General features: G+C 58.0%; 1 protein-coding gene across 1 annotated transcript in view; it reads right to left on the bottom strand.

Moving 5' to 3' along the window:
• The window catches only part of LOC311519314 (dedicator of cytokinesis protein 2-like), a 338,844-nt gene that overhangs the window by 60,890 nt on the left and 259,259 nt on the right, over positions 1 to 18,695 (bottom strand). The window contains exons 29-30 of the mRNA XM_084625731.1: positions 11,629 to 11,727; positions 7,511 to 7,605 (exon numbers count right to left, since the gene is read on the bottom strand). Of these exons, the coding sequence (XP_084481857.1) occupies positions 7,511 to 7,605; positions 11,629 to 11,727 (194 nt within the window). The remainder of the gene's footprint in view (positions 1 to 7,510; positions 7,606 to 11,628; positions 11,728 to 18,695) is intronic.

Genomic DNA, 18,695 nt, shown 5'->3' with positions numbered 1-18,695 from the left:
CTGGTGAGGCCCAAGGGCTGGCCGATGGCTGGATCACCCCCAAAGCCAGCATGTCCCGGACCTCTCTTTCCAGGTCCTGAGCAGTTTTCCCTGTGACTCGGAAGGGGGAGCATCTTATCGGCGGGTGTGACCCTGTCTGCACCCGGTGGACAGTCAGATTAGTGCGTCCAGGCTGGTTGGAAAACAGCTGTCGGTACGGATGCAGCACCTCCCTGACCTCAGCTTGCTGGGCAGGGGTTAGCTGATCCGAGAGGGGAATTGTTTCCAGGGGGGAACCAGCTCTGGTCCCAGGGAATAGATCTACTAAAGGGTCATCTCCCTGCTCTTCCCACTGTCCACACACGGCCAACACCACATTCCCCCTGGCATAATATGGCTTCATCATATTCACATGGTACACCCGGCGGTGGTGCGCCCGGTTTGACAGCTCCACCACATAGTTTACCTCATTGAGCTGCTTGACGACCTTGAAAGGGCCCTCCCAGGCGGCCTGTAGTTTGTTCTTTCTCACTGGGATGAGAACCATCACCGGATCCCCGGTGGCGTAGGCACGGGCCCGTGCCGTGCGGTCATACCAGACCTTCTGCTTCCTCTGGGCTCTGGCCAGATTCTCCCTGGCCAGGCCCATGAGTTCAGCCAGTCTCTCTCGGAAGATCAGGACATACTCCACCACTGACTCTCCATCGGGAGTGGCCTTCCCCTCCCACTCGTCTCTCATCAGGTCCAGGGGGCCCCTCACCCTCCTTCCATATAACAGTTCGAAAGGCGAAAATCCGGTAGACTCCTGGGGCACCTCCCTGTACGCGAACAGCAGGTGAGGTAAGTACTTGTCCCAATCCTGTGGGTGCTGGTTCATAAAGGTTTTCAGCATCATCTTTAGCGTCCCGTTAAACCTCTCCACCAGCCCATTGGACTGGGGGTGATACGCTGAGGCCCAGTCGTGCCGGACCCCACATTTCTCCCACAAGCACCGGAGCAGGGCCGACATGAAGTTGGAGCCTTGGTCTGTCAAGACTTCCTTGGGGAACCCCACTCGGCTGAAAATGGTCAGGAGCGCATCGGCCACGGTGTCTGCTTCAACGGAAGCTAAGGGCACTGCCTCGGGGTAGCGGGTGGCAAAATCTACCACCACCAGAATGTATTTCTTCCCCGACCGGGTCGTCCTGCTGAGAGGCCCCACGATGTCCATGGCCACCTTCTGGAAAGGCTCCTCTATGATGGGCAAAGGTCTCAAAGCCGCTTTCCCCTTGTCCCGGGCCTTCCCCACCCTCTGACAGGGGTCACAGGATCGGCAATACTGCTGGACCGTGGTAAAGACCCCGGGCCAGTAAAAGTTCTGTAGCAACCTCTGCCGGGTGCGCCGGATTCCCTGGTGCCCTGCGAGGGGGATGTCATGGGCCAGGTACAGGAGCCTGCGGCGATACTTCTGGGGGACCACCAGCTGCCTCCTGATCCCACAGGACTCTACTTCCCTTGTGGGAGCCCATTCTCGGTACAGGAACCCCTTCTCCCACAGGAACCTCTCCTGGCAGCCTCTCCTCATGGTCCGTACCACACCAAGGTCGGCCAGGTCCCTGAGCTTCCGCAAGGAGGGATCTTTCCTCAACTCGGCCTGGAACTCAGCGGCTGGGGCAGGGACGGGGCCCGGTTCCCTCTCGCTGGCCAGGTCTGAGGCCTCCGCCTCTCTGAGCCGTGCCCCTCGGCCCTCCCTCCCCACCAGGGTAGGGTCCTGCGCCTCCGGTGTGATACCCTCCCCGAGGTCAGGGCGCAGTGCCCCTCGCCGGCTCTGGCTACGCGTCACAACCAGGGCGGCCTGGGGCTTGCTTGGCCAGTCCTCTAGGTCTCCCCCCATCAAAACTTCAGTGGGCAAATGGTGGTGTACCCCCACATCCTTGGGGCCCTCCTTGGCCCCCCATTTCAGGTGTACCCTTGCCACAGGCACCTTAAATGGGGTCCCGCCCACCCCTGTCAGGGTCAGATAGGTGTTGGGCACCACCCGATCTGGGGCCACCACCTCGGGCCGGGCCAGCGTCACCTCCACGCCCGTATCCCAGTATCCATTGACCTTCCTCCCATCCACCTCCAGGGGTACAAGGAACTCTCTCCGGAGGGACAGCCCCGCGCCCACCCTGTAAACTGAGCACCCTGAGTCCAGAGCCTCCAGCCCTCTGGTGGAGTTGGCCTGGGGTACTCTTCCCTCCGGGGCAGGTGGTAAACTGGTAGGCCCCCTTTTCTGGGTCGTCTGCCCCTCGTCCAGCTGGGTCCCTACCCAGTTAACCCTGGGTAGGTTGGGTCTGCTCAGTTTGTCCCTGAGCCCGGGGCACTGGGACCGTACGTGGCCTTTCTGGCCACAGTGATAGCAGCTCAGGTCACGTTGGTCCCCTCGAGTGGGTCGGAGGGGCCCGACGCCAGGCGTTCCCCTTGGGAGGGGGTTCTCCCTATTTCCCCGCTGGGAGGCCCCCTGGTGACTCTCTCTCTGCATCGGGGGGGGCCTGTTCTTTTGGGGCTCCTCCCGGCTACCCCCTGACCGACTGTTCACAAACTCGTCGGCCAGCTGCCCTGCGTGCTGCGGGTTCTCGAGCTTTTTGTCCACCAGCCACAGCCTCAGGTCGGAAGGGCACTGATCATACAGTTGCTCCAGTACGATTAGGTCAAGCAGGTCCTCTTTAGCTCGGGCCCCAGCTGTCCACTTGCGGGCATACCCCTGCATCCGGTTGACCAGTTGTAGGTAGGTGACCTCCGGCGTTTTACGCTGACTCCGGAACCTTCTCCGGTACATCTCGGGGGTCAGCCCAAACTCACGGAGCAGGGCCTGCTTGAACAGTTCATAGTCCCCTGCCTCCGCCCCTGTCATTCGGCTGTACACCTCCACGGCTTTGGGGTCCAGTAAGGGGGTGAGAAACTGGAGCCTGTCTGCAGGGTCAACCCTGTGCAGCTCACAGGCATTCTCAAAGGCCGTCAGGAAGCTATCTATGTCCTCCCCCTCCTTCCGCTGGGCCAGGAAGCACTTATCAAAGTTCCTTGCAGTCTTGGGTCCCCCCGCACTCACCGCAGCCGGGGCCCCACTGCTCCTCAGCCTGGCCAGCTCCAGTTCATGCTGTCTTTGTTTCTCCTTCTCCTGACGCTCCCTCTCCTTCTCCTCCTGCTCATGTTGACGTTGTTTCTCCTTCTCCTCCTGCTCATGTTGACGTTGTTTCTCCTCATGTTGACGTTGTTTCTCATGATCCTCCAGCTCCCTCATTTTCATCTCCCTCTCCCATTCCAGCCGCCTCCTCTCCAGGGATGGGGAGCTCCGCCGGGAGGATCCCCTGCTGGGTGCCGGGGTCAGGGTGCCCTCGGTATTCGCTGGGCTTCCCCCAACCCCTCCCCCGGACATAGGTAGGAAGGGTCTCGGGATGTCCTCAGCAGCAGTCTGACCCCTCCCAGCTCGGTCAGGCCCCAGGGCCCACGCTGCGTCTGCCAGGCAGCTTCCCTCAGGGACAGGGATCGGGTCATCCAAGCGATCCCTCTCCTCCAGCTGGGCAATCAACTGTTCCTTGGTGGACCTCCCGATGCGCAGCCCCCTCTGCCTGCACAGCTCCACCAGGTCGCTCTTAAGGTGTTTAGCGTACATCTCCCTGCTGGCCCCTCGCAGGCCGGGCAGCTTCCCACGGTTTCCAGGAAAAGCCCCTCGTGTGCCAGTCCTTCTTGAGGTCACCGACTCCTTGCCAGGGTCGAGCTGCAGACTCCTCCGCCCCTGGGACCGCTCGCTGCAATCCCCCGGGGGACCCTGTTACTGCAAAAGTCTTTCTCTCTGGTCACACATTCCCAGGGGTTAACTGCCCCTTGAAACCATCTCTCTCTGAATCTTCAGCACGCCTGGTCCCCGTCAATTCCCCTTCGTTTTACTGCTCCCCAGTCACTTACTGCAGGAAGCGCCGTTCACGGGGTGCAGTAGATCCCACCGCTGCCACCAGTTGTCACGGAGTGTGGGGGAGTCCAGGCCCTGCCCCCCTCTTCCTGGGATCCACTGAGACTCTCAGCCAGCCAGTAAAACAGAAGGTTTATTGGACAACAGGAACACGGTCCAAAACAGAGCTTGTGGGTACAACCAGGACCCCTCAATCACATCCTTCTGGGGGAGCAGGGAGCTTAGACCCCAGCCCTGGGGTTCCCTGTGTTCCTCTCCCCAGCCCCAAACTGAAACTAAACCCACCCAGCAGGTTCCCTGCTGCAGCCTCCGTCCACATTCCTGGGCAGAGGTGTTACCTCCCCCTCCCCCTCCTGGCTCAGGTGACAGGCTCTCAGGTCTCCCATCCCCAGGGCACATTCCCAGGTCAACACTCCCCCCTCCCTGCTGAGTCACATCGTCACAGGCTCATCCTGCCTAGGTGGCTGACAGAATGAACGGCCCGTCTGCTGTGGCCTGTGCTGCTTCCTTGACCCTGCCGGTGCATAAAGTCCCAAGGATTTCAGGGTTGCTTTCGAGTCCTTGAGGTCAAGTCTGTCGTCCGTTTGCTCTGAGAGGAGCGCTGATCCCTGGAATGGAAGGTCCTGAATAGTCTGTGGCGCGTCGTGAGGGAGCCCTGAGGCTGCTGTCAGGAGCTCTGGTGCACTGTTACCACTGTGGCCATTGATCTGGCCAGAGTCAGCTGCGTCCAGGGCCACCTGCAGGGAGGCACAAACCACGGTTTTCCCCTTCTCGATCAGGGAGGAAAACTCCTGTCTGGAGTCCTGTGGGAGAAGGTCCTTGAATTTTTGATCAAGCTGAGCTCCCATATATTAACATCACAACGACTCAGCAAGGCTTGCTGGTTCGCTGGGTGGATCTGAAGGCCCCTGTAGAATAAGCCTGCAGTCCGAACAGGTCCCATTTCTTTGAGTCCTTTGCCTTGGGCATAGGAGCCGTCTGTCCCTGGCGAGCCCTTTCGCTGGCAGGGGTCCCAGGGGAGGGGGAGAAACGAGGGATCAATATCGCAGGGCTGGTACGAGATACTTGCGCTCTGTGTGCTTTGCTGGGGTCTGCCGCAGGGCCTTAATTGGGTCCATGATGGCTTCATTTAGCAGCTCGGCCGTGTGCTGCCTCGTTGACCATGTTAGAGGCTGCCTGCTTCAAAGAGTGCTGGCAAGCCCTGTAGTGGCCCTGTGGTGGGGAGCCCCCTGGGGTTACTAATGCCTCATCCCGAGAGCGGGATGAGGAGGCTGAAACGGGCTGGGGATCCTCCGCTGGTTCCTGCAGGAAGCTGCTGGGCTTCTCCCGTGGCTCGGTGCCATGCTCTGTAACAGAGTCCGGATCTGTAGCCCCACTGCGCAGTGCCAGGGGCGCCCTGACCTCCGAGACAACAGAGTACGAGTGTCTGGACGGGATGCCCTGTGGTGGGAGAAACCCCCAAGGGCTCCAAAAGGGGCACTGCATGGCTGCGGTCCCCATGGACCCAATGGCCAAATGCCGGGAGGCACCGGGGCAGGAGAGGAACGACCTGGAGAACAGCAAGGAGGGAATTACGAGCCCATCTTGGAGTCTGACGAAGACGCCAAGCTGTGGTGCAGAGACCAGGGCGGTGCCGTGTCGCTCGGTGCCGGAGAGGGTCACTGGGGTGGTCTCGAGGCTGACAACATGCTGGACAATGGCCCCGGCATTGGGTGAGGTTCTGGTGCTGGCTCCCTGCTACTTGGTGGCACTGGCGGTGCCAAGTCTTGACCCTCTGGGGATCCTGGTACCGGAAGGGTGGAAAGGTCCCTGGCCGCTGCAAACGCCTCAGGAACTGGCCGCTGCGTTTGCTCTGGGCTGCTCCCTTGCAGGTGTCTGAGGGGCTTGATGCAGCACCAGAAGAAGCGGTGCTGGGGAGGAAGAGCGGCCGGCGGGTCTCACCCTCTCTTCTTTTGCCCTCAGTTCCGGGGACCTGCTCTCGTCTTGGTGTCTGTGGGGCTTCTTCTTGGGCACCGGGGGAAATGAATGGGGCACTGGGCACCCCCCCCCACAGTGCCCAGCCCCCTTGTGGCACCCAGCCTCCCGCAGCGCCCAGATCCCCGAGGTGCCCAGCCTGCCCCCCTGCACAGCGCCCAGCTCCCCACCCCGCGGTGCCCAGCCCCCTTGTGGCACCCAGCCCCGCCACGGTGCCCAGCTCCCTGCAGCCCCCAGCCCCTCCCCCCGCAGTGCCCAGGCCCCCCGCAGCACCCAGCTAGGGTTGCCAACTTTCTACTCGCACAAAACTGGACACCCTTGCCCTGCCCCTCCTCCAAGGCTCTGCTCCCGCTCACCCCGCCCCCCTGTCGCTCGCTCTCCCCACCCTCACTCACTTGCTCATTTTCATCGGACTGGCTCAGGGGGTTGGGGTGAGGGAGGGGCTGAGGGCTCTGGGGTGGGGCCAGAAATTAGGTGTTTGGGTGTAGGAGGAGGCTCCGGGCCAGGAGGCGGAGCTGAGGGGTTTGGAGGATGGGGGGCGGGGGCTCTGGGCCGGGAGGTGGAGCTGAGGGGTTCGGAGGACGGGGGGTGGGGGCTCCGGGCCGGGAGGCGGAGCTGAGGGGTTCGGAGGACAGGAGGGGGCTCCGGGCTGCGGCAGGGGGTTGGTGTGTGGGAGGGGGTACAGACTCTGGGCTGGGATTGCGGGTTCCAGGGTGGGGCCAGAAATGAAGGATTCAGGGTGTGGGAGGGAGCTCTGGGCAGGGACAGGGCTTTGGTGTGGGGGGGGAGGGCTCTGGCTGGGTGTGTGGGCTCTGGGGTGGGGCCCCAGGACTCCCGCCCCCAGCAAACAGAGCGGGAGCAAAATATAAAAGCCTATCCTCAATCAACTCCCCCCTAACACTCCAGGGCCCCCCCAACCCACTCCCCTGTTAAATGTCTCTATGGCCATGGCCCCCCCCAGTCCACCCCCTTGTAAAATGCCCCCTTGGCTATGGCCCCCCCAATCCACCCCCCTCTTAAACATTCCTGTGGCCCCAGCCCCGGCCCCCCTAACTCACCCCCCATTAAATGACCCCATGGTCCCGGCCCCCTAACTTGTCCCTTGTTAAATGCCTCTGCGGTGATGGTCCCCCAAACCTGCCCTCCCATTAGATGCCGCCATGGCCACAGCCCCCCCACACCCCATAGGCCTAGGTTACCGAGCTTTCACCCCAGAGACACACAACGCCTCTTCTGTGTAAGGCGTGTCACTGAGCTGCCCCTCTGGCACGGCACCGCCCAGGGACTGGACAGAACAATGCCGATAACGTGCCACGACACCCCCAGCCCAGCTCCTGGCTAAACACCCCCCTGGTGCCCCCACCTCCCGCAAACACCCCCCAGCCATCAGTGCTTCCCTGTCCCACACAGCCCCCAGCACCTCCCCAACCGGCCACCCAGCTCCTTCGCCTTTCCACCCCTGCTGAGCTGGAGCTTCCGGGATCCCCCTGGCCTGGCTGCCGGGGGATGTGCCCTGTGGGTGCTTGTGGGAGAGGAGCCCCGCAGCCCCTCAGTCTCTGGACAGGCAGGTCCAGTCTCCGCACGTTCCTTCCCACCAGCCCAGCCTTGCGGCTGGGCCCTGCTCACCGGTTCTGCACCATGTTCATCACCATCCAGTCGGAAGGATACACAGTCTTGCCAATCAGATCCTTGAACAGGATGAAGGTCTCCATGAGGTAGTCCTGCCAAGCAAGGAGGCCCTGTTAGGACCCAGGATGCTGCCAGTTGCCTGCAGGCCCTGGGGGCGCCCGGGGGTGAGGGTGCCCAGCCCGGGCAGGGCGAGCTGGCTGAGGAAGGAGGTGAGGCTGACAGCGGGGGAAGCAGTGAGAGGATGGGGCACCCGGCAGGTGAGGGAAGGTTTGCCCATCTCTTCAGGGCTCTCATAGGGCCCCAAGAGCAAAGTGTCTCCTCCCTGGCCTGGGACCAGGCTGTGCCAGCTCTGCCCCCATGCACCAGCCTGTCTCTAACTGGCATCGCCACCACGGCCTCTGGCCTGAAGCTGCAGCTGAGTCTGGCGGCACTGGCTCCTGGCTCCCTCCCAGGGCCACAGTGCGAGCCCAAGGACAGGAGACTGGCCCAGGCCCGGGGGACACTGGCCCTCCTCACCCGCTGTCCGGTGGCAGGGGCGCAGACATGCCTCCTGGCTTTGGGGCTGCTAGGCAGTGAGCTCAGCTCAGCCCTCCCTTGCCACGACCCTCCCCAGCCAACAGCAGGGGATCAGACCAGCTGCCCCTTGGCAGGGCACCAGAAAGGGTGGGGTGGACAGGACACAGTTTCCCCCACCCTCACACACTGGGTAAAAACTTGGCCCCAGTTGGTCCCTCGGAGCCAGCACGGAGCGAGTGGGCAGGTCTCTTCCCTCTGCCCACGGAGAAGAGGAAAAGCAGCAGAGGCAGTCGGGCTGGGGGGTGCCAAGGACACAGAGCTGGCAGTGGGGGAGCCGTGGGGGAGAGGGTTCTGAGGAGCTGGGGGGCACGATGGGGGGTGTCGAGGCTCTGGCTCTGGGGTGCAATGGGGGAGGGGGTGCCGAGGAGCTGGCAGTGGGGATCCCGCTGGGGGAGGGGGACGCTGAGGTGCTGGCTCACAGGTGCCGTGGGGGAGGGGCGCCGAGGTGCTGGCTGTGGGGTGCCGTGGGGGAGGGGGGCGCCGAGGTGCTGGCTCACAGGTGCCGTGGGGGAGGGGCGCCGAGGTGCTGGCTGTGGGGGTGCAATGGGGGAGGGGGGCACCGAGGAGCTCACAGTGGGGATCCCGTTGAGGGAGGGGGGCGCTGAGGTGCTGGCTCACAGGTGCCGTGGGGGAGGGGGACGCTGAGGTGCTGGTTGTGGGGTGCCGTGGGGGAGGGGCGCCGAGGTGCTGGCTGTGGGGTGCCGTGGGGGAGGGGGGCGCCGAGGTGCTGGCTGTGGGGTGCCGTGGGGGAGGGGGACGCCGAGGTGCTGGCTGTGGGGTGCCGTGGGGGAGGGGCGCCGAGGTGCTGGCTGTGGGATGCCGTGGGGGAGGGGGGCGCCGAGGTGCTGGCTCACAGGTGCCGTGGGGGAGGGGGCACCGAGGTGCTGGCTGTGGGGTGCCGTGGCGGAGGGGCGCCGAGGTGCTGGCTGTGGGGTGCCGTGGGGGAGGGGGGCGCCGAGATGCTGGCTGTGGGGTGCCGTGGGGGAGGGGGTGCCGAGGTGCTGGCTGTGGGGTGCCGTGGGGGAGGGGGGCGCCGAGGTGCTGGCTCACAGGTGCCGTGGGGGAGGGGCGCCGAGGTGCTGGCTGTGGGGTGCCGTGGGGGAGGGGGGCGCCGAGGTGCTGGCTCACAGGTGCCGTGGGGGAGGGGGCACCGAGGTGCTGGCTGTGGGGTGCCGTGGGGGAGGGGGGTGCCGAGGTGCTGGCTGTGGGGTGCCATGGGGGAGGGGGGCGCCGAGATGCTGGCTGTGGGGTGCCGTGGGGGAGGGGGTGCCGAGGTGCTGGCTGTGGGGTGCCGTGGCGGAGGGGCGCCGAGGTGCTGGCTGTGGGGTGCCGTGGGGGAGGGGGGCGCCGAGATGCTGGCTGTGGGGTGCCGTGGGGGAGGGGGTGCCGAGGTGCTGGCTGTGGGGTGCCGTGGGGGAGGGGGGTGCCGAGGTGCTGGCTGTGGGGTGCCGTGGGGGAGGGGGCGCCGAGGTGCTGGCTGTGGGGTGCCGTGGGGGAGGGGGGTGCCGAGGTGCTGGCTCACAGGTGCCGTGGGGGAGGGGCGCCGAGGTGCTGGCTGTGGGGTGCCGTGGGGGAGGGGGGCGCCGAGGTGCTGGCTGTGGGGTGCCGTGGGGGAGGGGCGCCGAGGTGCTGGCTGTGGGGTGCCGTGGGGGAGGGGGGCGCCGAGGTGCTGGCTGTGGGGTGCCGTGGGGGAGGGGGGCGCCGAGGTGCTGGCTGTGGGGTGCCGTGGGGGAGGGGGGTGCCGAGGTGCTGGCTGTGGGGTGCCGTGGGGGAGGGACGCCGAGGTGCTGGCTGTGGGGTGCCGTGGGGGAGGGGGGCGCCGAGGTGCTGGCTGTGGGGTGCCGTGGGGGAGGGGGGCGCCGAGGTGCTGGCTGTGGGGTGCCGTGGGGGAGGGGGGCGCCGAGGTGCTGGCTGTGGGGTGCCGTGAGGGAGGGGGGCGCCGAGGTGCTGGCTGTGGGGTGCCGTGGGGGAGGGGGGCGCCGAGGTGCTGGCTGTGGGGTGCCGTGGGGGAGGGGGGCCGAGGTGCTGGCTGTGGGGTGCCGTGGGGGAGGGGGGCGCCGAGGTGCTGGCTGTGGGGTGCCGTGGGGGAGGGGGGCGCCGAGGTGCTGGCTGTGGGGTGCCGTGGGGGAGGGGGGCGCCGAGGTGCTGGCTGTGGGGTGCCGTGGGGGAGGGGGGCGCCGAGGTGCTGGCTGTGGGGTGCCGTGGGGGAGGGGGGCGCCGAGGTGCTGGCTGTGGGGTGCCGTGGGGGAGGGGGGCGCCGAGGTGCTGGCTGTGGGGTGCCGTGGGGGAGGGGGGCGCCGAGGTGCTGGCTGTGGGGTGCCGTGGGGGAGGGGGGCGCCGAGGTGCTGGCTGTGGGGTGCCGTGGGGGAGGGGGGCCGAGGTGCTGGCTGTGGGGTGCCGTGGGGGAGGGGGGCCGAGGTGCTGGCTGTGGGGTGCCGTGGGGGAGGGGGGCGCCGAGGTGCTGGCTGTGGGGTGCCGTGGGGGAGGGGGGCGCCGAGGTGCTGGCTGTGGGGTGCCGTGGGGGAGGGGGGCCGAGGTGCTGGCTGTGGGGTGCCGTGGGGGAGGGGGGCGCCGAGGTGCTGGCTGTGGGGTGCCGTGGGGGAGGGGGGCGCCGAGGTGCTGGCTGTGGGGTGCCGTGGGGGAGGGGGGCGCCGAGGTGCTGGCTGTGGGGTGCCGTGGGGGAGGGGGCGCCGAGGTAGCCTGGGGAACAGCACTGCCAGGCCTCTTACGACTGCGCAGCCTGCGGAGCCCTGACCAGGACCCCGAACTCCGCCACTGTCTCCTAGCAACGTCTGGGGCGGGCTGGCTCCATCCGGGCGTCTGGCTGGAGCGAGGACCCAGCCTGGCTGCTCGGGGGCGCTAGCGAGGGGGGAGGCGAGCACAGAAAAGTACCATCCACTCCTCCGCCCCCCCCCCCCCCCGAGCTATTCGGCTTTGTGGCACAGGCTCAGATCTGGCCAGGCCCATGTACCGCCCCCACTGACCCACCTGACACCAGCCTCTAAGCACCCCCCCCCCGGGTGTCTGTCCCAGTCTCCTCCCTTCGATCCCCCTCCCAGCCCGGCTCCGCAGCCCCAACCCCATTCCATCCCCTCTGCCAGTTTCATCCCTTTGCCATCGGCTGCAGAGCTGCTCCTGGAGCTAATGCCCGAGCCGATGCCAACCAGTAATGCTCTGGGAGCTGCTGGACTTCGCCCCCCGTGGGGCCTACGTGGCACCCTCCCATCGAGGCACCAAGGCGAGGCATCACTGCCAGTGAGCCAGGCCAGCACCTCTCCCTGCAGCCTGGCTTGGGGGCGGCCTGCCAGCTGGGCACTGCGGGTGTGGGAGACCCCTGCCCGCAGCCCATGGGAAGGGACCGGCCTGGGCCACGCAGAAGGGATGCAGAGCAGCTGGGGAGTGTCTGGGACAGGACGGGGCAGGGGCTGTCCGGCCCGGGGGCGGGGGAGCAGCTGCTACGTCAGTACCACAATGAGCGACAGCCCCCTGGTTGCTGCCGGACTGAGCCCTGGAGAGCACAGGCTGAGCGGGCGACTCACCACCAAGTCGGGCCGGGCAGAGAAGGCCTGGATGTAGGAGCTGTAATGGGCCTCGTCCATCTGGTTCAGGATGGCTGCCATGCAGGCCACATAGTGACTCTGAGGAGAGACAGCCCCAGGGAATCAACAAGACAGATGCTGACCCAGGCCTTGCAGTGCAGTGAACCGAGCGATTGCTCGCTGGGATCCCCCAGCCTGACCTCGGCCTCCACCCGCCCATAGAATCACAGGACTGGAAAGGACCTCAAGAGGCCATCTAGTCCAGTCTCCTGCACTCATGGCAGGACTAAGTATTATCTAGAGCATCCCTGACAGGGGTTTGTCCAACCTGCTCTTAAACATCTCCAACGATGGAGATTCCACAACCTCCCTGGGCAATTTATTCCCATGCTGAACCACCCTGACAGTTAGGAAGTTTTTCCTAATGTCCAACCTAAACCTCCCTTGCTGCAATTTAAGCCCATTGCTTCTTGTCCTCTCCTCAAAAAGAAAAGGAGTACTTGTGCACCTTAGAGACTAACCAATTTATTTGAGCATAAGCTTTCGTGAGCTACAGCTCACTTCATCAGATGCATACTGTGGAAAGTGTAGAAGATCTTTTTATACACACAAAGCATGAAAAAATACCTCCTCCCACCCCACTCTCCTGCTGGTAATAGCTTATCTAAAGTGACCACTCTCCTTACAATGTGTATGATAATCAAGTTGGGCCATTTCCAGCACAAATCCAGGTATTCTCACCCCCCCACACACACACAAACTCACTCTCCTGCTGGTAATAGCTTATCTAAAGTGACCACTCTCCTTACAATGTGTATGATAATCAAGGTGGGCCATTTCCAACACAAATCCAGGTCTTCTCACCCCCCCCCCACCCACACACACACAAACTCACTCTCCTGAGGGATGACCCAACACTCTCACAAATCTTGGGAGACAGGCCAGTCCTTGCCTACAGACAGCCCCCCAACCTGAAGCAAATACTCTCCAGCAACCACATACCACACAACAGAACCACTAACCCAGGAATCTATCCTTGCAACAAAGCCCGTTGCCAACTGTGCCCATATATCTATTCAGGGGAAACCATCACAGGGCCTAATCACATCAGCCACACTATCAGAGGCTCGTTCACCTGCACATCCACCAATGTAATCTATGCCATCATGTGCCAGCAATGCCCCTCTGCCATGTACATTGGTCAAACTGGACAGACTCTACGTAAAAGAGTAAATGGACACAAATCAGATGTCAAGAATTATAACATTCATAAACCAGTCGGAGAACACTTCAATCTCTCTGGTCACGCGATTATAGACATGAAAGTCGCTATTTTACAACAAAAAAACTTCAAATCCAGACTCCAGCGAGAAACTGCTGAATTGGAATTCATTTGCAAATTGGAAACAATTAACTTAGGCTTGAATAGAGACTGGGAGTGGCTTAGTCGTTATGCAAGGTAGCCTATTTCCCCTTGTTTTTTCCTAATCCCCCCCACCCCCCGACCTTCTTGTTAAACCCTGGATTTGTGCTGGAAATGGCCCACCTTGATTATTATGCACAATGTAAGGAGAGTGGTCACTTTGGATAAGCTATTACCAGCAGGAGAGTGAGTTTGTGTGTGTGTGGGGGGGGTGTGTGTGTGTGAGAAAACCTGGATTTGTGTTGGAAATAGCCCACCTTGATTATCATACACATTGTAAGGATAGTGATCACTTTAGATAAGCTATTACCAGCAGGAGAGTGGGGTGGGAGAAGGTATTTTTTCATGCTTTGTGTGTATATAATAAGATCTTCTACACTTTCCACAGTATGCATCCGATGAAGTGAGCTGTAGCTCACGAAAGCTCATGCTCAAATAAATTGGTTAGTCTCTAAGGTGCCACAAGTACTCCTTTTTGCGAATACAGACTAACACGGCTGTTACTCTGAAGCCTGTGCTATCCTCAGAGGTTAAGAACAATTTTTTTCTCTCCTCCTTGTAACAACCTTTTACATACTTGAAAACTGTTATGTCCCCTCTCGGTCTTCTCTTCTCCAGACAAAACAAACCCAATTTTTTCAAACTTCCCTCATAGGTCATGTTCTCCAGGCCTTTAATCATTTTTGTTGCTCTTCTCTGGATTATCTCCAGTTTGTCCACATCTTTCCTGAAATGTGGCACCCAGAACTGGACACAATACTCCAGTTGAGGCCTAATCAGCGTGGAGTAGAGCGGAAGAATTACTTCTCGTGTCTTGCTTACAACATGCGTGCTAATACATCCCGGAATGATGTTTGGTTTTTTTGCAACAGCGTTACACTGTTGACTCATATTTAGCTTGTGATCCACTGTGACCCCCAGATCCCTTTCCGCAGCACTCTTTCCTAGGCAGTCATTTCCTGGGCTGTCGATTAATCGCAATTAACTCACATGATTAACTCAAAAAAATTAATCACGATTAATCGCACTGTTAAACAATAGAATAAAAATGGAAATTTATTAAATATTTTTTGATGTTTTCTACATTTTCAAATATATTGATTTCTATTACAACACAGAATACAAAGTGTACAGAGCTCACTTGATATTATTGTTTTTGATTACAAATATTTGCACTTTAAAAATGATAAACAAAAGAAATAGTATTTTTCAGTTCACCTCATACAAGATTGTGGCGCAATCTCTTTACTGTGAAAGTGTAACTTACAAATGTAGATATTTATTACATAACTGCACTCAAAAACAAAACAATGTAAAACTTTAGAGCCTACAAGTCCACTCAGTCCTACTTCTTGGTCAGTTAATCGCTAAGACAAACAAGTTTCTTTACATTTACGGGAGATAATGCTGCTGCCTGCTTCTTATTTACCATGTCACCTGAAAGTGAGAACAGGCATTCATGTGGTACTTTTGTAGCCGGCATTGCAAGGTATTTACGTGCCAGATATGCTAAACATTTGTTTGCCCCTTCATGCTTCAGCCACCCTTCTAGGGGACATGCTTCCATGCTGATGATGCTCGTAATGCGTTCGTTAAATTTGTGACTGAACTCCTTGGGGGAGAATTGTACGTCTCCTGTTCTGTTTTACCCACATTCTGTCCTATATTTCATGCCAGAGCAGTCTCAGATGATGACCCAGCACATGTTCATTTTAAGAACACTGTCACAGCAGATTTGTCAAAATGCAAAGAAGGTACCAATGTGAGATTTCTAAAAATAGCTAAAGCATTTGACCTAAGGTTTAAGAATCCGAAGCGCTTGTGACGTTATTGACACAAACTGGGACAGTATAGATTATTGTTGCAACCAAGATCCTATACAGGCACCAAATCTTGTATAAAGGGGGTCAAATAAGGTGTCTAAGACAAGGTTATGGTTGGCTGGTTATGATTATGCTATCTGTCTGCATGTATCATTTTTGTATGTAAAGTTATAAGTATTGGCTCTATACTGTCTGTAGTTCAAACTTGTGCTATGCTTCTGGATGACACCCCAGACAATTTGGCATCTGCACTATCTAGCCTGCTTGATGGCCCATTAAGGACCATCAGCTATACAACTGACCCATTGAGAGAAGGCAGATACACCTTGGGACTCAGCCAAGTATGCAGGGACCAGCCTATGGACAGAACTCTAATGTTTTTCTGTGCCATGTGCTGGGTAGCTTGCCTTTGGAACAAAGAAAGCAGATGCCACATGGCAAGAGACTATAAAAGACTGCTGCAGCTTCTCCATCTTGTCTTCAATCCTGCTGCTGACCTCTGGAGGAACTGTGCTTGAAACGGAAGCTCTGAACAAAGGACTGAATGACCCATCCCAGCTGGGGATGTTCTCCAGAGACTTGATTTGAACCTGCAGTTCATTCCATCACTGCTACAAGCCTGAACCAAGAACTTTGCCATTACTGTATGTAATTGATTCCATTTAACCAGTTTTAGCTCTCATCTATATTTCTTTCTTTTTATGAATAAATCTTTAGATTTTCGATTCTAAAGGATTGACAACAGCGTGATTTGTGGGTAAGGTCTGATTTGTATATTGACCTGGGTCTGGGGCTTGGTCCTTTGGGATCGAGAGAACCCTTTTTCTTTTGCTGGGGCATTGGATTTCATAACCATTCATCCCCATAACAAGTGGCACTGGTGGTGATACTGGGAAACTGGAGTGTCTAAGGAAATTGCTTGTATGACTTATGGTTAGCCAGTGGGGTAAAACCAAAGTCCTCTCTGGCTGGCGGGTTGGTGTGCCTTAGAAGTGTAGAAACCCCAGCCTTGGGCTGTAACTGCCCTGCTCTAAGCAATTTGTCCTGAACTGGTACTTTAAGTTGTGTCCTGCCAGAGGCAGCATCGTTACAGTGCCATCCAAAATCTGAGAGGGACGAGATGTGGAGCATGCTTTCAGAAGTCTTAAAAGAGCAACATTCCGACGGGGAAACTACAGAACCAAAAACCACCAAAAATAAAATCAATCTTCTGCTGGCATCTGACACAGATGATGAAAATGAACATGCGTCAGTCTGCTTTGCTTTGGATCGTTATAGAGCGGAGTCCATCATCAGCATGGACGCATGTCCTCTGGAATGGTGGTTGAAGTATGAAGGCACATATGAATCCTTAGCGGATCTGGCACATAAATATCTTGCGATACCGGCTACAACAGTGCCATGCAAACACCTGTTCTCACTTTCAGGTGACACTGTAAACAAGAAGCAGGCAACATTATCTCCTGCAAATTGTAACCAGACTTGTTTGTCTGACTGATGGGCTGAAGTAGGACTGAGTGGACTTGTAGGTTTTACATTGTTTTATTTTTGAATGCAGTTATTTTTTGTACATAATTCTACATTTGTAAGTTCAACTTTCATGATAAAGAGATTGCACTACAGTACTTGTATTAGGTGAATTGTAAAATACTATTTCTTTTGTTTTTTACAGTGCAAATATTTGTAATTAAAAATAAATATAAAGTGAGCATACATACATATACACTTTGTATTCTGTGTTGTAATTGAAAACAAAACATTTGAAAATGTAGAAAACATCCAAAACTATTTAAATAAATGGTATACTATTATAGTTTAACAACACGATTAATTGAAATTAATTTTTTTAATCGCTTGATAGCCCTAGTCATTTCCCATTTTGTAAGCGTTCAACTGATGGTTCCTTCCTAAGTGCAGTGCTTTGCATTTGTCCTTACTGAATTTCATCCTATTTACTTCAGATCATTTCTCCAGTTTGTCAAGATTGTTTTGAATTCTAATCCTGACCTTCAAAGCACTTGCAATCCCTCCCAGCTTGGTATCATCCACAAACTTTATAAGTGTACTCTCTATGCCATTATCAAAATCATTGATGAAGATATTGAACAGAACCGGGCCCAGAACTGATCCCTGCGGGACCCCACTCATTAGGCCCTTCCATCATGACTGCAAACTACTGATAACTACTCTCTGGGAATGGTTTTCCAACCAGTTTTGCACCCACCTTATAGTAGCTCCATCTAGGTTGCATTTCCCTAGTTTGTTTATGAGAAGGTCATGTGAGAAAGTATCAAAAACTTTACTAAAGTCAAGATATACCACCTCTACCACTTCCCCCCATCCACAAGGCTTGTTACCCTGTCAAAGAAAGCTATCAGGGTGGTTTGATGCAATTTGTTTTTGACAAATGCATTCTGACTGTTACTTATCACCTTATCTTCCAGATGTTTGCAAACTGATTGCTTAATTGTTTGCTCCATTATCTTTCCGGGTACAGAAGTTAAGATGACTGATCTGTAATTCCTGGGCTGTCCTTATTTCCCTTTTTAGAGATGGGCACTATATTTACCCTTTTCCACTCTTCTGGAATCTCTCCCATCTTCCATGACTTCTCAAAGATAATCGCTGATGGCTCAGATATCTCCTCAGTCAGCTCCTTGAGTATTCTAGGGTGCATTTCATCAGACCCTGGTGACCTGAAGACCTCTAACTTGTCTAAGTAATTTTTAACTTGTTCTTTCCCTATCTGAGCCTCTTCTGAGCCTACCTCACTTTCACTGGCAGTCACCACATTAGACGTCCAATCACCACCAACCTGCTTGGTAAAAACCGAAGCAAACAAGTCATTAAGCACCTCCGCCATTTCCACACTTTCTGTTACTATTTTTTCCCCCTCATGAGTAACAGACCTACCCTGTCCTTGGTCTTCCTTTTGCTTCTAATGTAGTTGTAGAATGTCTTGTTACCATTTTGTGTCTCAAGATAGTTTGATCTCGTTTCATCCCATGTTCCCCTCGGCACCCCCATCGGCCCCCAGCCCAGCTGATGCATGCCCCAGCCCAGCCCATGCACCCCCCCAGCAACCCTGCTGACCCCCAGCCCACACACCCCCAGCTCATGCACCCCCTAGCCCAACCCAGCCCATGCACCCCCCAGCCGAGCCTAGCCTCAGCCCACCCACATCCCCCCCAGCACCCCTGCCATCCCCCAGCCCAGCCCATGCACCCCTTAGCATCCCTGCCTGCCCCCAGCCCAGCCTGTGCTCCCATTCAGAGTCCCTAGCTAGACCTCTCCCAGCCACTTGTCTGAAGCCCAGGCTGCAGGAGCTCTCAGGGGAGCACAGTGGGTCTCAACTCTTGCCAGATGATACCAGGCTCAGCCTGTCCCAGTCCCTTCCTCCTCCTCCACAAGAGATAACCCCAGCCCCATTGACACAGCACAACGCAGCCTGACTCACCAAGTATCCCTGCAGCTGGCCCTGGTGACATGGAGGCGCAGGTGGCTGGGCTGAGGGCTACGGGGGCCCGGAGATGTGGGGCACGTGGCCCCAGTGCCAGCTGCTCCTGCCTCAGTCTTTGAATGCTGCCTCTCCCGCCCTCAGGCCTGGCAGCACCTCAGCATCACAGCCCCGCCCACCCAGTAATGAAATGAAAGAGCGAATCCCATAGGACAAGGCCTGGGCCACCCAGCTCCTGCTCCATGCACTGCCTGGCTGTCTGCAGAAGGTGCAGCGCATCAGAAGGGATGCATAGGCAGCCGTGCCGCAGACAGGGCAGAGGCAGAGTTGTAGGTGGGGAAGGAGTTCCCTCCCGGGCCCAGTC

Source organism: Lepidochelys olivacea (genome assembly GCF_965140295.1).
Source record: "Lepidochelys olivacea isolate rLepOli2 genome assembly, chromosome: 4".
NCBI classification, from domain to species: domain Eukaryota; kingdom Metazoa; phylum Chordata; order Testudines; family Cheloniidae; genus Lepidochelys; species Lepidochelys olivacea.
The sequence above is the reverse complement of the archived record's forward strand: the minus strand, read 5'-3'. Positions and strand labels throughout refer to the sequence as shown.